Here is a 23,823-nt window from a genome sequence, read left to right as displayed (position 1 = left end):
GCACAAGTATTAAACAAGTTATTCATGTACGTTCAGTCTGCTTTCTATGGAGCAAAATGAAAATGAGCTCATGTATTCTTAGAAGATTATCAGCAATAATATTTAAAGGAGCAAGGATTTGCCCAGTTTAGCAAAAAGTTCCATTCTCCAGAGCATCATGTTCCTCAAGCATTTCAGCTCGTTAAGGCTTGACAGTCCTGTGATGGGCAGCTGGCAATTTCCGTCACCGTACCTGTCAACCCATATAAATCCACTGTGTCTTCAGCTTGCTTATTGGTAGACTTGTCTGGTACCAAACTAGCACACTGTCCTTGTCTGCTAACTCTGATTTTTTTGAGAAATCTTTAAAACATCAGTGTTAGAAGAACCATCAGTTCAATCTAGAGCATTTGCAGAGGTTTCTTTTTTCCTTTCTGCATATATTTGCCTAGAAATTCTAGGATACTTTTGGAACTATTATTTCTCTTTTTATTTCCACAAATACTTTTAAGACCATGGATGCATAACACTGGTATGTCAAGGTCAAGCTAGTTCAGTAACTTGTAGAAACAACAGATTACTCTGTACTAAAATAAAGACCTGCAGTTTTTATGCTGCTGTTGCAGGGAGGAGAACAGGGGCCACAAGGGACTCAGAATTTTTCCATTTATAGTTGACCTTGCTCGTTTAGTCAGAAGCAGCCCACCCAGCCTTCCACCAAGCAGAAGATTTCTGTGCAGCCTGCCTGAACTGACACCTCCCAGACTTCACATCACGTGACCTCATATTACCAATCTCCTTTGACTCGTGCCTTTAAAAAATGTATCATGGTTTTAATTTACCCTTTTCTATGAACTCTTCTCATCGGAAAGCAGTTCCAAACATCACAGCCTTTTGGGGGAAATGGGATGAAGATGTTAAAAATTGTTAGATAATGTTTCTTAGCATCATTTATTTCATCCTCAGCCCTATCAGGCACTCGTCACACAGCTCTTGGCTACCTTTGTGCCTAAGTAGTAGATAAACAGTGGATTCAACTTGAACTTGGGGGACTTGAACCATGGCTCTACATTGAAGAAATGATTGGTGACCCAAGGGTTAGGCCATTGGGCCTCATTCCACACAGAATAATATTCTCCCAGGCCCTCTGTGCATACCTGACTTGTTATGTCCATTCTTTGGCACACAAGTTAATGCCATATTCTCTAAGAAGCCTTCTCAATATAATTTTTAATCTCCTCTGAACTTGGCTGAAAGCAGGGAATACCATTGGAATGTATATCTGTGCTTCATTGACTATGCAAAGGCATTTGACTGTGTAGATCATAACAAACTGTGGCTGACTCTGAGAAGAATGGGAATCCCAGAACACTTGATCGTTCTAATGCGAAACTTATACTTGGACCAGGAGGCAGTCGTCAGAACAGAGCAAGGGAACACTGCATGGTTCAGTATTGGGAAGGGCGTACGCCAGGGATGCATCCTATCTCCATACCTCTTCAACCTATATGCAGAACAGATTATCTGGGAGGCTGGGCTCTATGAGGAGAAATGTGGGGTCAGGATTGGTGGACGATTTATCAACAGTCTGCGTTATGCGGATGACACAACCCTGCTTGCTGAAACTGAGGAGGACCTGAAGCACCTGCTGCAGAGTGTCAAGGACTGTAGCCTACAATATGGATTGAGGCTCAATGTCAAGAAGACAAAGATTCTCACCACTGGACCAATCAGCAGCATCAGGATGGATGGTGAAGAGATTGAGATTGTACACAGCTTTAGTTTGCTTGGCTCCATAGTCAACAGTCTTGGCACCAGCAACCAGGAAATTAAAAGGCGCATTGCCATGGGAAAGTCTGCTGTTAGGGACCTCTCCAAAGTGCTGAAGAGCAGTGGTGTCTCTCTGGAGACTAAGGTGCGTCTGATACAGGCCATAGTCTTTGCAATCACCTGTTATGCATCAGAGAGTTGGACAATGACCAAGGAGGATAGAAGGAGAACTGATGCCTTTGAGCTGTGGTGCTGGAGAAGAGTACTGAGAATACCATGGACTGCTAGGAAAACAAATAGATTTGTCCTGGAGAGGGTTAAACCGGGTGGCTCCTTGGAGGCAAGGATTCTGAGGCTCCGTCTAACTTACTTCGGACATGTAGTGAGGAGAGACCGGTCCTTGGAGAGAGACATCATGCTTGGGAGGGTAGAGGGACGGCGCAGGAGAGGAAGGCCCTCTATGAGGTGGATTGATTCAGTGACTGGGATAATTGGGATGGGAGTATCAGAGACAGTGCGATTGGCACAGGACAGAGCGGAGTTTAGGGCTGTTGTACATAGGGTCGCTATGAGTCGCAGGCGACTCGACGGCACATAATAACAACAAACAACAACCTCTGAACTTGAACTCACAATGACCCTTTGTATTTTCAGCACTTGACCACATTTTATATGAGTTACATATGTACCTCTGGACAAAACCTAATATATTTGTGTCCCCCACACCATGTTGTCTACTCATAATAGATGCATTTTAGATATTCAGTTAAATTATCTCATCAAATTAAACAACCCTATGCTCGAACTCAAACCCTCCGGAGATAATCAGCCTCATTATGTAAATATTAATATAGGTAGTATTACATCCTTGAAAGAATTGGGAAGCAGTTTAGAAAAGTGTGTAGATGGTGGCATCTCGACCCTGAAGACTCTGTGTAGCTCACAGTGGTTGCGGAGTTTTGACCCATTCCACTCAGAGAGAATTTATGGGGATCTTCGCAGGATAGGTTACAGTGCAGATAATGGTTGATATTCTCCAGCCATAAATTTTTATCAGGTGAATTTTGTGAGGACAAGAGCTGTGTGTGGTGTCTTTTACTAGTGCCTGTCACCTACCTAGGTACATTGCTAGAGTTTGATAAATACTTGTAGAATTAACATGGATGGATGGATGGATGGATGGATGGATGGATGGATGGATGGATGGATGGATGGATTGGGCTGGGAGGTAGATGGATAGAAGGATGCTTTTGGATTTGATTTGAACTGCACTCAAGAGCTATAGACATGACTCATGTATTAGCTTTAGTTTGTTGGACACCTTTCCTGATCCACTCTCTGAAAAGAAAGCTGAAAAGAAACAGCTGAAAGCCAGAAAGCATGAGATAATTGGTAGAAAAAGTACTCCTTTAATCACTCCTCAAATACTTAAGTGATGCCCGTGAGTTCGTCCTTGATAACAATTACCTAATAAATTAGCAGCAAGGGACTTGGAAAGATTACTAGTAGAAATTGGGAAATTAGCTCTTAGCTGCTATATTCTGACAAATTTTTTTTTCTCAGTGTACATGACTATTTCTGACCTTTTGCTTATCTCGTAGGCCCGAGTTATGGCAACTATTGGAGTGACCAGGGGACTTGGGGACCATGACCTGAAGGTGCATGACTCCAACATCTACATAAAACCATTCCTGTCTTCAGCTCCAGAGGTACCACCTGATGATTTTGTTTGTATTTTATACAATCAAGCCTCCTCTGTTACTTCTCCCCATGATGCACCCTTCATGTGTGGACAGCAGCTAAGTTGTGCTACATGTCCTTCTGCAGTGACTCTCGTGTCTGCTGCTGCTTTCCTTTCTACTCCCACTTTGACTATATGCGTTCATACCCTCATCATCTTCAGTCCAGACACCTACTTAGCTTTCTCTGCATTCTCACATTGCCGTCCTGATTACCGCCTGCTCAAAAACCTTCAGCAATGGCCAGTAGCCTGGAGAGTAGAAACCAGTATCCTTACCTAGCATTCATGGCTTTTATAATTTGATCTGATTTTCCAATCTGACCCGTGTTCTCCTATGCCAGACTGAATGAGCTTGCAGTTTGCCATATTTGATTGTTTTCTACATTTGTTCAAACTACTCCTTCTACCCAAAACATACTCTTTCTCCATCTCCAAAAAAACAAAATTCCTCTTTTTTTTTCTTTCTGTTTATCTTAAATGTTTCTCGTGTGTGGACTTCTACTTCAACCGGAAATCTTTCCCTTTTCTTCCTTTTTGTGATGTTAGATGCCATAGAATCAACTCCTGCTCACAGGGACACTGTATATGACAGAGCAAAACACTCCCTGGTACTTTGCCATACTTTTAGATGTGGCTATCTTTAATCATATGGAGCAAGCCCCATGCCAGTGCTTCTTGTTGAAGGTCTTCCTCTTTTTTCCCAACCCTCTACTTTACAAAGCATAGTGTTCTTCTCCAGGATCTTGTCCCTACGAATAACGTGCCCAAAGTATGTGAGACATTACCTCACCATCCTTGTTCCTAAGGAGCATTCTGGCTGTACAAATCCAAGACAGATTTGTTCACTATTCTGGCAGTCCATGTTATATCCAATATTCTTCATCAACACCATAATTCAAAGGCATAATTTTCCAGTCTTCTGTATTTATTGCCTCACTTTCACATGCATATTAAGCAATTGAAAATTCAGTGGCTTGGATCAAGTACACCTTAGTTCTTAAAGTGACATCTTTGCTTTAAATACTTTAAAGAGATCATCTCCGGCAGATTTCCCTAGTGTCATTGTTTGGCTGTTTCATTGTTTGATTTCTTATCTCCTACATCCATAGGAATTGATTGTGGATCCAAATGCCTTATATAACAGTTATTCATAGATATGTCTTATCCTTTTGTTAGATTTTAATTGCCTGGAAAGCTTATACTGCTCAATTTTTAGAAAAATTTCTTTCAAAGCAAATTTGTCATATAATAGATAGGAGGGAAAGATGCTGTGTCTCTCACAATAAAAAAACAAAACAAAACAAAACAAAAACCTAATATCGAGTTCTAGGTGCCTTGTGAGGTATTGAGTCAACCACAACTCATAATGACCCTGTGAACAGCAGATCTGAACCTTGCCATATCCTGAGCCATCCCCTTAATCTTTACTCCATTATTTCCTGTGGTAGTCACTGGCTCTATCTTGTTGAAGGTCTTTTCTTTTTCTCTGATCCTTTTCAGGGAGCTCTGGTGGCTAGTGGTAAGAAATTGTGCTGCCAACACAAAGGTATGAAGTTCAAATCTACCAGTTGTTCTATAGCAGAAAGATGGGCGCTCAACTCCCATGTGATTTATACCCTCTGAAAACGTGCTGGAGGGTCAACTATGAGTCATTTCTGACTCTCTAGTACACAATAGCAACACCTACAGTTTATCATTTAGACACAAGTTTACTTGTAAGTAATAAGAAAATCTATTGGCAGTTTAAGGGAATATTTCACTCCTGCAACAAAGGGCTGAGCCCTTTGGTGGCGCAGTATGTAATGTATTGGGCTAACCAAAAGGAAACATTCCAATCAGCAGCCCAGTTCCAAGGGAGAAAGGCAAGCTGTCTCTTCCTGTTAAGAGTCATAGCCTTGGAAACCCAATGGAGAGTTGCCATGAGTCAGAACTGACTCAGTGGTAATGGGTTAGTTGTTGTTTTGAAAGTTTTTAAAATGTTAATTTAGCACCTCAAATGTACAGGGTGTCTGTATCTCTTTATGTCTCTGCATTTTCCTTTTTGGTTAAAAGAGGATAGTAGCACTCCTAAGTATAACATTGTTATTCAAGGTAGGAAGAAGGAGGTAAAACTAGTCTCTTTGTCCCAGTAGATACTTGTATCTCACAGGCCAGAACTGTGGTATAGCATCTTCTAGCCTCAGGGAGAGGAGGAGAGAAAGAAAGAGTACACACTTCAGATTTTCTGTTTCTATAGTAAAAGGTGATCATCCAACAGAGTGTGGAAGTTATCAAACAAGATCACACAATAGCAAAATCCTGCTGAACATTATCCAGAAATGGCAGGAATAGTACATTGACAGAGAACTACCAGAAATACAAGCTGGGTTTGGAAGAGGTCATGTCACTAGAGACATTATCGCCAATGTCAGATGGAGCTTGGCAGAAAGCATAGAGTACCAAAGCAATGTTTATCTGTGTTTCATTGACTATGCAAAGGCGTTTGATGTGTGGATCACAACAAATTGTGGCTAACTTTGATGATAATGGGAATCCCAGAACTCTTGATAGTGCTTATATGAAACCTGTACTTGGACCAGGAAACAGTCCTCCAAACAGAGTAAGGAAACACTGTACGATTCAAAATCAGGAAAGGATTCCTTCAGGGATGTAGTCTATCTCCACACCTTTTCAACTATATACAAAACAGACCATTCGGAAGCTGGGCTTCATGTGGAGGAATGTGGCATCAGGATTGGAGGAAGACTCTTGAACAACCTGTGTTATGCAGATGACACAACCTTGCTTGCTGACACTGAGGAGGACCTGAAGTGTTTGCTGCAGAAGGTCAGGGACTGTAGTCTTCAATATGGATTGAAGCTTAACATCAAGACAAAGATTCTCACCACTAGACCAATTGGCAGGACCATGATAGCTGGAGAAGAGATTGAGGTTGTTAACAATTTCAGCTTGCTCAGCTCCACAATCAATACTCTTGGCACTGTTGTTGTGTACCATCAAGTCGGAACCGACCCATAGCTGACCTTCCGGTGGGTTTTCAGAGGCATTTAACTGCATGAGAGATTGTCCATCCTTCTCCCTCGGAGCAGCTGGTGGCCTCCAATGCATGCCTTTGGCTTGTAGCGCCACTTAAATGCCACTTGGCCACCAGAGCTTCCTCTTGGCACTAGCAATTAGGACATCAAAAGACTAATTGCATTGGGGAAATCTGCTGTCAGGGACCTCTCCAGAGTACTGAAATTCAATGATATCAGTATAGAGACTAAGGTGCACCTAATGCAGGCCATGGTTTTCAAAGTTACTTGCTATGCATCAGTGAGCTGGACAATGACCAAGGATGACAGAAGAAGAATTGATGCCTTCAAGTTGTGGTGCTGGAGAAGAGTCTTGAACATACCGTAGACTGCCAAGAAAGCAAATAGATCTGTCTTGGAGAGGGTGAAACCAGATTTCTCCTTGAAGGCTAAGATTTTGAAGCTCCATCTCATATACTTTGAGCATGTGGCCAGGAGGGACCTGTTCTTGGAGAAGGACACCATGCTCAGAAGGGTGGAGGGACAGCACAGGAGAGGAAGGCCCTGGGTGAGATAGAGTGACACAGTAACTGGGGCAATGGGGGCTGGTGTGTCAGAATCAATGAAACTGGCTCAGGATGGGGCAGGGCTCAGACTGCTATACATAGGGTTGCTATGGGTCACAGGCAACTTGACAGCACAGTTAACAGCAGCAACAGCATTGGTAGAAGAGTTCTATAGAGGAATGCGGTAGGAGTCAATGGCATCTGCCATGAGCTGTAATTAACTGTTACAGCAATGCCTTGTAGTAGAACTGCCCAGAACATCTGTAGCTCCAGCTGAAAGTTCATCCCCATGGTAATTACTGTGTTAGTAAAGACTTGTTGGTTGGAGAAAACAGAAACAAATTCAAAATGTTCTTAAAATTTTATTTCTTTTAATAAAATTGTAAGAGATGTTTATGATTTTCATGAGTAAAACCTCTGAACAGCCAGCCTTTGTGGGGCAGGGTTTTGGACTTGAAACAGCCCTGGAGGGCCTCGGGGCAGCATACGTCAGCTCCCATGAAGGTGGTCCACCATTAATGTGGCAAATCACATTCCAGATGTCTGTGCTACCAGCTGACCCAGTTTCTTACTTTCCAGATTCCCAGACAAGAGTCTCACGGGCTTGGCTCACCTTTTATACCAGGTCACAAATGACTTTCCAACTCAAGTATTTTCCCTTCAGAGCATGTGTCTTCTCCAGAACCATCTACACGTGCCACCAGCCTCCTCGGCCCACTCTTGGTAGGTTGAGTGAGGGGCCATTCCTTTAGAGTTGAGGCTGGCATCCCAAAATACACCTAGATACAAGGAATAACAAGGCCACTGAGAGAAATTGCTACTAAATATTAGGTATGAAAGACATGTATTTCCTAATATCATCGAAAATTTCAGGTAATATCTGCCTAAAGGAAATTACAGTTTGTTGAAAGCCTATAAATGTTTCTTCTTTTAATCTTCACGCCAATTCCACATGGGAATGGCCCTTACTACCTAACATGTCCAAGACCCTCCCTAGAAGCTCATTAGTGTGACCAACGTGAAGATGAGTAGATTATGCAGAGTATAATCCCGGCCAGAGAAATGGGCCTCAAACCTTGATTCTCTTTCCTTCTTGCATCACTGAGCACAAGGCTTGTTTCTGAGCACATGGATTTATATACTTCTCAGTTTAAAGACCTATGCCTTATTCAAACCATGTTCTTTCTGATCACCTGCTGTACTTCTGAGAACTGGTCAGTGAATCAGGATGACAGAAGAAGAATCAATGCCTTTGAGGATGGTGTTGGAGAAGAATACTGAATATCCCAGGGACTATCAAAAGAACAGATATTCTTGGAGAAAGTTCAACCAGAGTGTTTCCAGAGGAAAGGGTGGTGAAGCTTCATCTCACATACTTTGGATATGTTGTTAGGAGACACTAGTCCTTGGAAAGGAGCATCATGCTTGAAAAATTGGAGAGTCCGCAAAAGAGAGGAAGACCATCAATGAGATGGATTGATACACTGACTGCAGCAGTGGGCTGAAGTGTGTTGAGGATGTGATAAGGATGGTGCAGGGATAGGACAGGATTCAGATCTGTTCTTCAGAGGGTCGCTGTGAATTGTACTCAGTTCAATGGCCTCTATCAATAACAACCTGCCTCCCAAGAAGAGAGGTATTTATCAGACACATGAAGTAAGACTTTCAACTTTCTACTTGGCAAAAGGACTGGGAAAGTGTTTTACATCCCTGGGAGGTCTTAGGAAATACTAACTGACCCATTTCCTCCTTAAAACAAAGTAAAAATCCTTCTCACCTTGCTTAGCCATGCGTACATGCATTTAAGTTCTATATAAAATAAGAAACCTGAGTTTGGTTCGAAAGACGATGATGTGTGTGGCCAGTTAGGTTCAGTTGTGGTCAGTTGCCGTGGAATCCGCTCTCATTCCTGATAGCCTTCTGTGTAACACAAAAGCACAGCACCAAACACTGCTGGGTCCTTTGCCATCGCCATGATCTTTGTTATAATTGAGCCCGTTGTGGTGGCTTTTGCATCAGTTTATCTCAATGAAGGTTTTTCCTCATTTTCATAACCACCTACTTTGCCACACTTGATGTTCATCTCTAGCAAATGCTCTTTTCTGATGATATATCCAAAGTAACCAAGACTAAGTCTTGCCATCCTTGCTTCTGAGGGTAACTCTTCTCAAGCTGATTTTGTTCATTCCTTTGGCATATAGTGGTACAGTCTGTATCCTTCACCAACATCACAATTCAAGTACATTAATTCTTTCTCTCCTTTTCTTTCCAGGTTCCAATTTTCACATGCCTCTGAGACAGTTGAAATGGTCATGGCTTCTGTCAAGCCGGAGTCCTCAGAGTGACATTCTTGCCTTTTCAGATCTTTAGAGATACTTTTTAAAAGAGGGTTTCCTAGTGCAGAACATTATTTGTTATCTTGACTGCTCGTTCCACAACACTGATTATTTTTTTTTATGGAAGTAGAAAAATCTTTGACCATTTCTGGTTTTTTGCAACGTTGTTTTTTGGTCCAGTTGTGCAGATTTTCAGTTAGATCTCAGATCTTCTAAATGCTGAGTTTCTGTTGATCTCCAGAAGAAACTTCAGAATTGAGCCTGGGCAGGTGACTTCTTGGAGACTGAAGAATAGTCTTAGTTGGGTTGTCAGGAACATCATGCCACTGAGCTGGAAAAATGCTAGTTTGCCAGCTAGAGGGTTGTTTAGTTCAACTGCAGTGTGAGGAGGTTTGGAAGATAACTGGCAACTTCTAAAAAAAATTTTTTTAAAGAAAATGTTATGAAGTTGCATAAGATATAGAAGTTTTTCTAATAATAACAATAACAACAAACATTTAGTAAATGCTTAGTGTGGGCCAGAGAAGATTTGGTGGCATAATGTGTAAGGTACTGGACTGCTAACCAAAAGGTCAGCCGTTCAAATCCATAAGCCACATCTAGAAAGAAAGATGAACAGTGAAAAGATGAAAAGTGCAGTGGAGGGCTACTATGAGTCAGACTCGGTTCAGTGGCGATTAATTTTTGGTGTGGATGGGTCAGGCAGCATACTGAATTTATTGTAGATGGCATCTTATTTAATCCATACAACTCGGGAAAAGAAGTATAGTCATGATACCTTTCTTAAAATTCAGGACTTGAGACATAGGGAAGTGAAATAACTCCCTCAGCCTTGTATAGCCACTAAGTAGCTGCTTTCCTGTGCCTCTCTAATGAGATGAGACCCTGTACAAGAGAAAAGCTGAGGTCAAGGATATTTCTTTGAACAGAGTGCGAGGGATACAGTAAGTGCAGGTTCAAAGGACCATGAAGAGGTACTTTTGTCTTGTGACTTTATTGGCCACAGTTTCAAGAAGAAATATTGCTGACCTCGGGCTAAAGTCGTAGAAAATGCTGATATGTTAGAACATGTGTTTGGGAAAGATAGTAAGGGCCATTTGTTCTTTGTAAACTGAGGCCAGTGAAGATTGTGCAGAAGAATAAGATTACACACCTATAATTTAGCTTAATGGACATGTAGTGTGTACTCTCAAGACTCCCTTGCACAAGAGTAAAGTCATTGTACATTTAAATGCTTCCAGATGGAGAAACCATGGCCAAAGTCAAACAGGGAAAGGAGAGAGAAGGGAAGAAGAGAATTAGCTTGAATTGGCTTCTATGGGGAAAAAAATGCAGGAGAAAAAGATGGGTCCAAGGAATCCATCCGCTCTCCTCAGTCTTTGGAACCGAAAACTCCTTTCCCTTGGTGGCAATGATAAAGTCATGTCAAAGTAAAATGAGTAGGGGGCATCTGTTGGTAGCCGAGAAAGCCAAGGTAGTTTATTTAAACACTTTAGTGGAGAATAACTGACTCTTTTCTTGTCCTAATTTCCCCACACCCACCCTAAACCTTCCCTGGCTTTCTAACTGTAACTTCCTAAGAACATTCCCATGTTATGCCCCTTGCGTTGCCAAGCACGGTTCTTTATTTTACATTTGGGTTCTACATTTCAAACCCACTCAGTCTGGTAGTTTTAAGGGCTGAAGGGAAACGGCGATTTAGTTCTAAGAAAAAGGGCTCAAAAATGTTCTTGGAAATCAGCATTGTTCCCATTCATCATTGTAGCTTCTAATTCAATTTGATGAGTTAAATATAAGTAAATGAAAAACATGTGGATCAAATTTATGTAAAAAATGCACAGGGGTTTAAAAATTAGAGAAGGGTTTCTCGCCAAACACATTTTCGGTTTCACTGAACACGCGGTGCTGGAAAAATCCTAAGTTTGCCAAACCCGAAGAGCAGCCGCCAGGTTTGCTAAGCCTTCCTCAAACCTTCTGAGGTCTCAGGCAGGGATTTCTGGCCAGGAATGGAATTCCACAAGAGGCCCCTTCACCCCAACTAAGCTTTGGCTTGCTAGCTAGAGGCTACAAGATTGTAAGTGGGAGACATTCTGACTTTGCTCTGGTTTATGGCACCCACTTTTCTTTGTGTTAACACTACTTTCTTCCAATGAAAAGCAGAATACTTCCCCAGTCCAGTCTCCCATCCTAAGATACTCGCCATGGAACTTTTTATACGCTTCTCAAAGAGAGCCGAAGTCTCTGGATGGCACACATGGTGAATGCACTAGCCTTCCAAGCTTGAGTCTATACAGGGGCACCCTCAAAAGAAAGGTCTAGGGATCTACTTCTGAAAAGCCAGTCACTGAAGACTCTGTGGAGCCCATGTCTCCTCTGACACACATGGGGTCCTTATGCTTCAGAATCCATTCAGTTGCAGCTGACTCAAAGAGTTCAAGTGGAGAACAAAAGGACTTGTCTCCTCAAAACCACTGGAACCCAGACTTTCTGCATAGTCTTCTTTTCCAGAAACTCTCCCACTGCCAGCCTCGCACACACATCCCGTTGGGTAAATTACAGAGTGTCATATTACTCAGGCAACTTGGCTCCGGCCTACAGCCTAAGCCCTCCAGATGTTCTCTGTTCCACGCCCCTTTCTGGCCTGAGACAAGCTCTCTGTAGAACGAGCGTTCTTCTTAATTTCACCCTTACTTTCCAGTCTCCAGTCCAAGACTGTGCTGTTGCCTTTGGCCTCTTGGAAGAACAAGGTCTTTTTCTGTTTGAGGACCGTTTTGCAAAGCCAGCTCCTTCCTCACCTCCTCAGTTCCCTAACCAGACAGAACCAGAAGGAGCCCACATATTCTCTCATTTCGTTTTTTCTCTTCTCAGTTTTAGAGATTCTTGTCAGGACTTTTTTTAACTCCTGAGTATTCATCCAGCTCATTCTCAGTTCTTTTTATCTTGATACTACTTTTCATCGAAAGAAGACTTCTCTAAGAGAGTAAAGCCTTTGGACTCAAATACCTACATTCCATCGCCAACACGAACATTACAAGTGGTCTGCAGAAGTTATTTAACCCTGCCTTTCCCTCCCCTTCCTTTTGGTGTAGTGTGTTACCTGTTGGGCTGCTAGCAGAAAGGTCAGCAGTTCAAATACGCCAGCCACACCAGTGGAGAAAGATGGTAATTTGCCACTTTGGGAAACCAGTGGAGGGTCCCCATCAGTCACAGTTGACTTGACAACATTGGGTTTGGTTTCTTGAGATTGTCCTTTTCCTGAAGGTGGTGGAAACATGCCTGTTGACAAGTTGTTGTAAAAAATATAGTAAATGAAGGCATCTAAGAAATTGCTGGCACAAGATTTGGTATGTGGTAAGGATTTAAGTAACTATTGGCCTGCCTTCTCCACCTTCCTCGTAGACTTTACACTTGTGGATCCTCTGTACTTGCTTCCACATTAAAGGATAATGGCTATATTGTTTGGGATTCCCTTGTTGTCTCCCATGAAAACATGAATCGTCTCATGATCTCATGATTGCATTTACAATCTTGTTTTTCTTGGTGACTTGTTTTGCTCTGAGCACAATCCTGCTTGGAGAGAGAATATGTTTTGTTGTGTTTTGTTTCATAGTTTCGTTGGGCTGTCATAACAAATCACCACAAACTGAGTAGTTTATAAGAACAGAAATACTTTGTCTCTCGTTTAGAAGTTTTAGAAGCTAAAGCTTAGTCAAGATGTTGGCCATTGCCAAGGGCTAACCTCTTGGAAGGTTCTAGGTCCTTGACACTGCTTAGATTCAGATGGTTCCTGATGATCCTTGTCTTTCCTAGACTTGTGGGTTCATCACTCCTGCCCTTGCCTCCATCTTCACATGGCCATTTCTCCCATGTCTGCATCTCTGTGCTTCCTTCTCTGTCCATGAAAACACTAGTCATGTTGGATAGCGCTCACCCTTTTTCAGCATGACCTCATGTTAGCATCTTCAAAGACCCTGTTTCTAAATGAAGTTACATCCATAAGGACCACAGCTTAGGACTTCCAACATTTCTTCTTGGGAGATACAATTTAGTCAGTAATGTACTTTCCCCCCCCCAGTCTAACCAATTAATAAAAAATATTATTTTTATTGCATAATGACATAACATGCTGTATTCAATGAAACAAAGATTATTATTGTAAACAACAGATGATGTAAACAAACAATATGATCATAAGTAGATTAAAATATGTACATAGCCAAGTCTTAAAAGATATCTGAAATGATAACAATCATTATCTTTGTGTGGTAAATGGGGGGGAAAAAACTAAAAAAAGTTGTTTGAGTTGGTGTTTTGGGGATTTTTTTCCCCGTCCAGGCCTATTGAGAGGGGGAAAAATCTGTAAGAAGCAATGTGATGTAGTGGCTAAAACCCTGGATTTATAATTAGCCTTGGCTTTAAACTCTCTTAATTTACCATCTGGTCACCTTGAGACTATTACTTGAGCTAAATCTCAATTTCCTTTTCAGTAAAAAGGAGACAGTAGGATTGTTTTAAAAAACAAATGACAAATGGAAAGTCTTTAGCTCAGAACCTGGCATTTTAAACTGTTAGCTCCTCACCCCTGCTCTTCATGTACTAAACCCATGAAATTTCACTGGCTTTATCTGGAGGAATCATCAGTACCAGTGATGTTTGTTCATTAAAACACCAGGGAACATGCCTTCAGGGAATCGGAATTTTTGGCCAGCGGAGTAATGGGTCTAGCCAAAGAATAATCACCCATAAAACACTATGGTTCCTGCTTCCTAAAGGACAATAGAGGTTTGAAGAGAGGATAAAGAGCTACATGATCTGCAGAAGACGAGAATGAGTAGAACTGGAAAAAAGGAGTCTGATCTGAAGTAAAATTCTCCTTAGGAAGTAACTAAGTTTCAAAAATAAGCTTGAAGGAGAATTTGCTATAATAATGTTCATTCTACATTGCTTTAAATTGGACCAAGGAACCCTGGTGGCAGAATTAATGAAGTACTTGACTGCTAACCGAAAGATTGGTGGTTCACTCCCTGAGAGGACATAGTAATCCATTTCTGTGAAGGTTGCAGGCTTAGAAATCCAATAGAGAAGTTGTATTCCGCCCTGTAAGGTCGCGGTGAGGGGAGATCCACTTGACTACAGTGAGTTTTTTGCTTGTTTTTTGTGATGTGAGACTAGTGTAGTAGAGATGGTCTTCAACAAGGGTAATAGCATAGGAACTTTGGTTGAAAAACTCAGTCTTACAGCATATAGATGGGAGGAGTGGAGGCTTGGAGAACTCAAGACAAGGAGACCAAACGATATGACAAGTCCGTTACTGAACTGGGGCAGGAACTGTGAAACTGTAAAGAAAGAAGTGAGCTGAGAGTCATGTTTTTAAAAGTAATAAACCTAGTGGTATATTTGATTTAGAAAAAAGGAGGGCGCTCTGGTGGCCTAGTGGTAAGAAGCTGCGCTGCAATCCTGAAGGCACACAGTTTGATTCCACCAGCTGCTCTGCGGAAGGAAAATGGGCTGTCTTCTCCAGTGTTCTTAGCTGCCTCTGAAACCCCCCTGGAGGGTCACCCATGGGTTGGTTCTGAACAGTAGGACACAACAACAACAATAAAAAAAGAAAAAGCCCATGTTTTTAACCTATGAAAAAAAGAAAAAATGGTGGTCCTTATTGGAGTTTGAAAAGAAAATTAATTAATGGTGGTACTTACTGAGATTTAAGTGGAAAATGAATTAATTGTATGCCTTTTTCCCTCTGAGTTATCTGAACCAGTTTTGAATATAAACATAGGAGCTGTTGTTGTTAGGTACCATCGAGTTGAGTACAACTCATAGTGACCCCATGAACAACAGTTCTGAATCCCTGTTTTATCCTGTGTCATCCTCACACTTCCTGACACATGAGAGCCTAGGCAATCACCATGTTACTCCACCAGTCGAGGGTCTTCTTCTCCTATGCTGACCCTCCACTCTTCTAAGCTCCATGTCCATCTCTGAAGTATAGCACCTTCTAGCAACATGTCCAAAATATGTGAGGCGAAACCTCACAGTTCTTGCTTCCAAAGAGTACTCTGGCTGCACCCTCTCCAAGACATATCTGTTCTCTTGGCCGTCCACAGGGTGTTCACTGCTGTTCTCTAACACCACAGCTCAAAAGCATCAATTCTTTTTCTGTCATCCTTATTCATTCATTGTCCAGCTCTCAGAGGCACACCAAAGTGATCAGAAAGATCATGGCCTGAATCAGACGCACCTTAGTCCTCACACTGACGTCATTACTCCTCAATTATCTGGAGAGGTTTCTAATTGTATATTTTCCCAGTCCAATCAGTCTCTCCTTATTACCTGACTGCTGGCACCAAGGGTGTTGATTGTGGATCCAAGTAAGATGAAGTTGTTGGTCATTTCATTACCTTTATAGTATAGCATAAATATGTATAAAGTCAGATAGTAAAAAGTATGACGTTAGACAGTAAACTATGGTTTAGGTTTAAGACCAGGTTTGATTTATTGTTATTCTCGACTCAGATTAAATTTAACCCCTGGACAGCTATAAGTTCTTTTATCTCCCTACTCCACAGGGCCAGGGTTTTCCTCGTGTCTACCTCTTGAAGGACAGGAGCAGAGAGAACAAGAGCCACTTGTGAACAAGTAGGAACCAAGGGGAAAACTCGAGAGAGCTTATTGTTCCATGCTCCATCTCATCAGTCCTATAGGGAGAGAGAGCTTAGAAGTGTTGTATCCCAATTCAGTGCCTTTATGGACTGTGTAAGAAACACCAAAACTTAGGGACTTAAAGGAACAATTTATTCTTATCCTTCATAGTCCTGTGGGTTGACTGAACTCGACTGTGTGGTTCTCCCTCAGGCCGCCTCATGTGGTTACAGTTAAATGTCAGTTGGGCTGGAACCATCTGAAGGCGAGCCTGGGATAGATGTCCAAAATGGTTTTTTCACATGGCTGGCAGTGATGTTAGCTGTCAGTTTAAAATTCAGTAGTGGCAACTACACATGGCCTCTGCTTGTGATCTTGATTTCTCCTAGCATGGTCGCTGGGTTGTGAGGGAAAGCATCACAAGAACAAGAAATTCAACCGTCCCAGACAGAAACAGTAAGTCTTTTAACACCTGCCTCAGAAATCCCAGAATGTTGCTGCTGCCACATTGCATTAGTCTGCAAAGTCCCTAAGGCCATTACATATTTGAGGTAAGGGAAATTGGACTCCAACTCTTGGTGTGAGAAACAGCATGCTTTTAAAGGAGAAGGAATTGATGTCCACCATCTTGACTTTTCCCTACTCTAGATAATTATTTATTCCTCCAGTGCAAACTAATATGAATTGGTGGTTAGCTGTTTAGCCAGTTAATTATGAAAGAAATAGGTTCCAACAGAGGTAGATTTACGAAGAAGCTAATGGCACATAAGCTTCGTTTGGATTGGTCCCCGTGAGTGCTGTTTGGTGCTGGGAGATGTAGAGTGTTCTGAATGGCAGAAAAAACAAGGTAACAGTCAAGAAGGATTTCTAGGTAAACATTTCTCAAAAAAAGAGACCTCAGTTTTTTAAGACTTAAGTAATTTTGTGTAGTTTCTCATTGTGATCTCTCATTAAACATTCACATTTGTATCTAAGTTTGCATGTGATATTAAATTGTATTCTTTTTCTTAATGAGAGCCCCTCAACTTGTAAATCTCCCCTAGATACATGGAAATGATGCATTTTGTCAGAGGACATTTGAATGGGGTAGAGATTATATTTTTCCAACCTCCACTCCCAATTCCACACTACAGCAACATCTCTCATTGTATCTCTGTCTTCTTAGTTGAGATGCTGGACCCATGACTGCTGTTTGTCACCACTGTCACTTTAAATGTACCTGAGGACAAGATCACATTTAAGATGTTTGCAGAAGCTGCTTTTCATAGATAACTCTATAACTTGGTCTGGCAGTCTCTAATTTTTAGTCCAATGATAAAAACCACTCATGGTCTAGGGCCATACCACCCTGAACGCACCCGATATCGTCTGATATCAGAAGCTAAGCAGGGTTGGGTCTGGTTAGTACTTGGATGGGAGACTCCTAGCAATACCGAGTGCTGTCAGCAAAAAAACAAAACCAAAAACCCACTCGTGTGTATATATGCGTCATTTACAGACTATATTCAATTGACCAGTGACTTGAAATTTGCTAACCAGCTATTTGCATTAAACTAGAATATGAAATTTATTCCTACCGTAAAAACTCACTTGGCAGCTCATAAAATGAGTTGCCACACAAAGAGAACCAACCTCTGTGTTTGTATAAACATACCCTCTTGTTGGATGATCCCTCATTGAGAAAGAACTTTATTTCCTTTTTCATAATGTTCTGCAATTAAATTTGCAGCATCTTATTTTACAAATTGGCAAAGGAAGCTTATAATGGGGGGGGGGAGGAAAAATCTCCTTAGATATGTGCCACTTACATGAGATTTTCCTTACTTCAAACCCTCACTGTCCTGATACTGAATGTCTGGGTCTTCTCAAACATTCATGTATTATAAGAAGTTTAAGGAGTTTGTTCAAAAGGCAAATCCCTAGAATCCACTTCCTGAAAGATCGGACTCAGTAAGTGGAGCGTGAATCTTAGGCACATGCACATTATTAGACAGTTCCAAGATCACCCTGAAAAATACTGTCGTAAGCCATTCCTCCCTATGCATCAGGAACTACAGTTCTGCACTCCTGCAATGGCCTTCTGACACATCATGTGCTACTTCTGGACTGACTAGCATGGTTCATTCTGACTACTTGTTGGGTTTTTTCTAGGCTGGGAGGTTATGGATATTATACAGCTCATTCTCCACTACCTGAACACAGGTTCTCTGAGACCTGAGCCTCTAGCTGCAAAAACCTGCGATCAGAAAGATTAACTTCAGCAGGCATCCCACAGTATTCCAATGGCTACTGAGTCTCCTCTTCCACGGAGAGAGACGTAGTAACTCACTGACTGGCCTCTGAGTCACTGGAGATCTGTGAAAACCTGCCATTGTGAAGAGCCCTATAAAGTAGTAATGCTCTGTGGTTATTTCCAGTCCCTTGGCCAAAAGCAGCAACCACAGGAATAAAGAGTAGTAATTTCATTATTTGCACATCAGGTGACAATATAGTCGATCATCAAAACCAGAATATATTGTTTTTAAAATGAAAGGGGCATTATTAATAATTATGAAGAGGAAACAAAAATAAACCAGAAGTATTCAAGGAAAATGAGAATATATGGTCACTCTGTTTATGTCTCAACTAAACAGAGTGAATCCTGAAGAGATCGGAGGTAACTCGTTCCAACCAGACTATACCCATGTACTTGTATTCACTTGCTAGAATTTCCCAATCCTCAGCTCCGTTAAAGTGAGGATTGGATTTGTCTTCAGACTGAGCTAGATCACAGCTCATTTGTTCACTCATTAATTCAGTGGGTCCTTGATTCAGGGATGACCAAGGCTTTGAGATTCCAGAAAAAGGAGTCTATATCATGAGAGGGTCCCAGCCTGTGAGTAAAATTCCTGTATCTTCTCTCATTGTTTAAGTTGTAAAGTACCAGACCTCATGGGGAGAAAATGACTCGACGCTGTGGCAGCTGGTCAGTGGGAATAAGTCAATGTTGTCTTTACAATACCTGCTATTTTAAGTAGTTGAGAAAGATTTTGTGCTATTAGACTATAGCTGCCCTGCAAATTCAAATATTTGTTTTATCTGTAGACCCAAAAAAAGAAGTAGGGCAAAACTTTAAGTATATCTGTGGTATGCTTCAAATATAAAATTATACCCATAGCCAAAACAACTCTTTTGGTTTAGTGTGAACAGCCAACATATTTGTAATATTAAAATATCACTTGATCTGTTTGCAACCAAACCTTCTGAGGTCATATGGCCTACCACATCTATGTCTATAAAGAGTCATAGATTATTAGAGCCATACGTGTCCCCAGTGGCCACCAAGTCCTAGGCTTTCATTTTACAAAGGAAGACATTGAAGACTTGCGAAGTCAAGTCTCAACCTTCCCACTCCCCAGTAGGAATCCAGGACTGTAGCCAAACTGGACTGTGGAAAGCTGCCCTAGCCTACCAACCCTCTCGTATACCCTGAGCCCGTGGCCCCCACAGTTCTCGCTGTGTAAGGCACAGAATGTCCGTCTGCTCACCCCCTCACACTCTCCTTCATTCACAATTCACAAGAGATAGTCGCGAGAACGAAAACTCAAAAAACAAAGTTGGTTTTTAACTAGTGAAAAAAAAACAACACACAGAGGTGGATACTGAATCCAAGTTTCTTACCACTAAATTCACTGTTTGTTCCATGGTACCATGTATAGGTAGATAGAAACATGACAGAGAATTTAGATACAGACTTGGAGTTCTGCCATTTGTAACAGTAGGAGAAATCTACCAGGACTGTTTTGCATGCTAATGACATACATCTGGCAGTAATGAACTGTGAGGTGCCAGGTGAGAGGAGCGCTGATAGTGATGGTTCAGGTTATGTGTTCACTTGGCTGGGCCATGAGTCACAGTCGTTGGACAGTTACAGAATGACGCAGCTATTCACTGGTTTTGATCAGCTGTGGTTATCCTCCACATCAATTTTTGCATAATGACCTAGTTTGCGGACTTAACCAGGTCAGTAAGTGAGCAGTGGGTGTATTTCATTGTGCTTTAGCTGGGAGTGTATATGGCATTTTAGGTTCCCCTATGACATTTTTATACAAATTGTCTTATATTTTTGGTTACAGTTTGATGACACTGGTTAAAGCAGAGGTCTCTGGCGATCTAGTAGGTAAGGAGTTGTGCTGCCCACTTAAAGGCAGGCAGTTTGAATCCCCCAGCTGCTCCATGGGAGGACGTTGGACAGTGTACACCCTGCTGGTGGGTCACCTATGGGTCAGTTCTGTCTCAAGGGCAATAAGTTAGAATTTTGAGTGGTTAAAGCATTCAGCTGCCGATCGGAAGATCACCAGTTTGAACCCACTAGCTGCTGCACTGGAGACAGACATGGCAGTCTGCTTCTGCCACGATGTAGCACTTCAGGAACCCAGTAAGGCAAGTCCCGCCCTGTCCTGTAAGTTCACTGGGAGTTGGAATCCACTCAGCGGAGGGGCAGTGGGTCTCTTGTTTGGGGCTCCTCATTGCCATTCTGTCTGCTCTGTTTCCACTGCTCCGGTTTCTCGTCCCTCCTTGCTTTCTCATCTTTATTTTGGGGTAATGGTTGACCATTTGGTCTCATGTAGTTATTAAAGGAAGCACATTACACACAGGTGTCATTATTTATTTCGTAAACCAATCTACTACTTACTTTTTTTTTTAAAGTAGCTCAAAGAAGCCAGCGTCAGCTTCCAGTAGCATGAGCCCTCCTAGCATGCCACCAGAATCTCATCAGTGACGGGAGCATGTAAACATTTATTAGACAAACGCTGAAACAGCAACCTGTGACAGAGTGCTAAGTGCACGCGCTGTATTTATTAGAGGGATGCCTGTCATGCTCCTGTGTGGCGTCGGTGCCCAGTGATGGCATTAAGGACATCACTTTAAGTGCTCAGAAGCCACGAGTTGAGGAGAGCAGTCAGCATTTGGCTCATTCAAGGGCAGATTAGCCAAGGTTCTTGTTTCCCCCTGACTTATCACTGCTCTCTCATGTCTGAGTTTTTCTGTTTGTTAACATCTCCCCGGAGGACAGGGCAGAGAAAAGAGTTTGCTACTTCTGTTAAACTTCAGCCCTTTCAATGCTGATATTACAATTGGTGACTATTTGGGAATGAGGAGCTAAGAAGTAAAATCTGTTGAGTCAACATGCGATTAAGTGGTGTTCTGAAATGAATTTCATGAATTTTCCCTTCCTTTTTTCCTCCCTCATTTATTCTTTTGCTCAGCAAATATGCCCTGAAAAACTCTGTGGTCTAGCACCAGGAAAGATGTGGCCAGGCACACAGAGGGAATGTAAAATGGGATCTCTGGCTTCTGATCTAGAAGGAATGGAAAGAAAAAGTTAGCAATTTCTGAAGCTTATTTGGTTGAAGTTGGGTATTCACTGAAAGATGACTGAGTGTCCTTAAGTGGATTCTCATTGATGGTGACCCTGTGTGTGTCAAAGCAAAACTATGTTACACAGGGTTTTTCACATGACTGGTTTTTAGAAAAGTAAATCACCAGATTTTTCTTCAGAAGTGCTTCTGGGTAGACTGTACTTTCCAGCCTTCCAATAAGCAGCCAAATTTAAACTATTTGTCCCATCCAGGTTATATAGTAAATGTTCAACAAACATTCAATAAAGGATAATTCCACATAACCCCGTCTCTCACCTGCTCCAAGGAACTCCCAGAATCTCAGAAATGTGTATTTCCCTTCTTTTTCGTAGATGGGGGCGTGGCATAGAGAAAAGCCACTAGAAACTCTAATCTCCTCCATGTACTCCCTAGACAAAGGCATTTCTACAGCACAGCTCCTCCCACCAAGCCTGCCGAGTAGTCTCCCTCTCAGATGTCTGAGTCCTGAAGCCTCAGAGCACATTAACTTGATGAGAGGCTTCCAGGAACATCAAGGAACTATATGAGGAATTGAACAGGGGAACTTGGGAGGTGAGTGGTCTGAGTGAGGAAGGCCACCACTGCTTCAGGGAGAGGCCACGACTCTAAAGCCTGCTGGAATCCTTTGAATCCCTTACTGCCCGCAAGGATGAGCGAGACGTGGGGTGACTTGCTCAGCAGTCCAGTTCTCCTGAAAGCATTTTCACAAAACGTTCTGCATCACAGGTTAATATATAAGACACGAATTGTAAGTGGAAAGTTGGCAGAATCCTCTGGAAATTGGCTAAAGGGCAGGAAACAAAGGGTGGCAGTAAAAATCTAAAAGGAGGTTAATTGGGGAGTGCCTTTGGGAATAGGGTTGTGACCAGCTTTTTATTATTTACATAAAAATTACTTGGAGAATGGTATCAAAAAGGATTTTCACTTTGGCTAATGAAACTGCATTAGAGAGCAGTGTGTGCATTAGAGAGAAGGGTGTGTGTTAGAGACAAATGCAAATAATGGAGTTGGGGAAGGATTCAATTTGTTGATGGCAGTGAGAAGTAGTGTTTCCTCATGCATGTGTATTTGTCAGCCCACACCCAGGCTGTTGGTGAGATTTCCATTTGAGTTGTGGAAAAGACAACATCAGTCTCAACAATTTGCCCCTCCTCATTACTTGAGCCAACAGACAGCACGTGAGGAGGTTTTGGCATCTACTTCAGGGCAGGCCCTGAAATTAAGTGGATGTTATCTTCAGATCTGGGATCCTTTTTTAGAAGGACCTGGAAGGTGGGTGGACTCTACTATTTAGCTTCAAGCAAAGAGTTGGGCCACTGTGCATCTCCACCACTGTTATCCTGTGCTAGCCATCAGAGCTCCAGTTACCCCAGAAACTTACTCTAGGTATCCCCATATTGGTTTTGTTTTCTAGGGCTGCTGTAACAAAGTACTACAAACTGTTGTTGTTGTTATGTGCCATCAAGTCGTTTGCGACTCATAGCAACTCTATGTACAAGAGCCCTAAAAGCCGTTCTATCCCATGTCAACCTCGCCATCTCAAACACCCTCATTCCCACTACTCCACTCACAGAATCAATCCATCTCATCGAGGGTCTTCTTCTCCTGCGCCGTCCCTCCACTCTCCCAAACATGATGTCCCTCTCCAAGGACCACTCCCTCTTTGCAACATGCCCAAAGTATGTCAGATGAAGCTTCAGAATCCTTGACTCCAAGGAGCATTCTGGCGTCACCCTCTCCAGGACAAAACAAACTAGGTGACTTAAAAAAATTAGGACGGTATCCTGTGTGGACTGCCAGGAAAACAAACAGATTCATCTTGGAGAGGATTATACCAGGCTGCTCCTTGGAGGCAAAGATTCTGGGGCTTCGTCTGACATACTTTGGACATGTTGCCAGGAGGGACGGGTCCTTGGAGAGGGACATCATGCCTGGGAGGGTGGAGGGACAGTGCAGGAGGGGAAGACCCTCTATGAGATGGATTGATTCGGTGACTGGGGTAATCGGGATGGGTGTGTCAGAGGCAGTGCAGTTGGCGCAGGATAGAGCAGGGTTTAGGGCTGTTGTGCATAGGGTCGCTATGAGTCGAAAACGACTCGACGGCACATAACAACAACAACATCCTGTCATAGTTCTAGAAATTTTAAATCAAGGTGTTGGTAGCTAGCCTGGTCCGATGATTCTTGGGAATATGTCCCAAGTCCCTCTCTGAGCTGCTGGCAAGTGCCAGAAATCCTTGGCATTCCTTGATTGTGGACACATCACTCTAGTCGTGTATCTCTGGTGGTCCCTTAATCTCATCAATAATTAACAGCCTCAGAAACTCAAGAGACACTCTCAAAGAGAACTCTGGTGGGTTAGTGTGATAAGAAG

General features: G+C 42.3%; 1 protein-coding gene across 1 annotated transcript in view; it reads left to right on the top strand.

Annotated features, from left to right (window-relative positions):
* PPM1H (protein phosphatase, Mg2+/Mn2+ dependent, 1H) overlaps positions 1-23,823 on the top strand; it is a 440,657-nt gene that overhangs the window by 381,929 nt on the left and 34,905 nt on the right. Inside the window, exon 8 of the mRNA XM_006886046.1 lies at positions 3,351-3,458. Coding sequence (XP_006886108.1) covers positions 3,351-3,458 — 108 coding nt within the window. The remainder of the gene's footprint in view (positions 1-3,350; positions 3,459-23,823) is intronic.

Source organism: Elephantulus edwardii, unplaced genomic scaffold (genome assembly GCF_000299155.1).
Source record: "Elephantulus edwardii isolate Elephantulus edwardi_28Jun2011 unplaced genomic scaffold, EleEdw1.0 scaffold00047, whole genome shotgun sequence".
NCBI lineage: Eukaryota > Metazoa > Chordata > Mammalia > Macroscelidea > Macroscelididae > Elephantulus > Elephantulus edwardii.
Note: the sequence above shows the minus strand (reverse complement) of the source record. Positions and strands in the feature narration are given on the sequence as shown.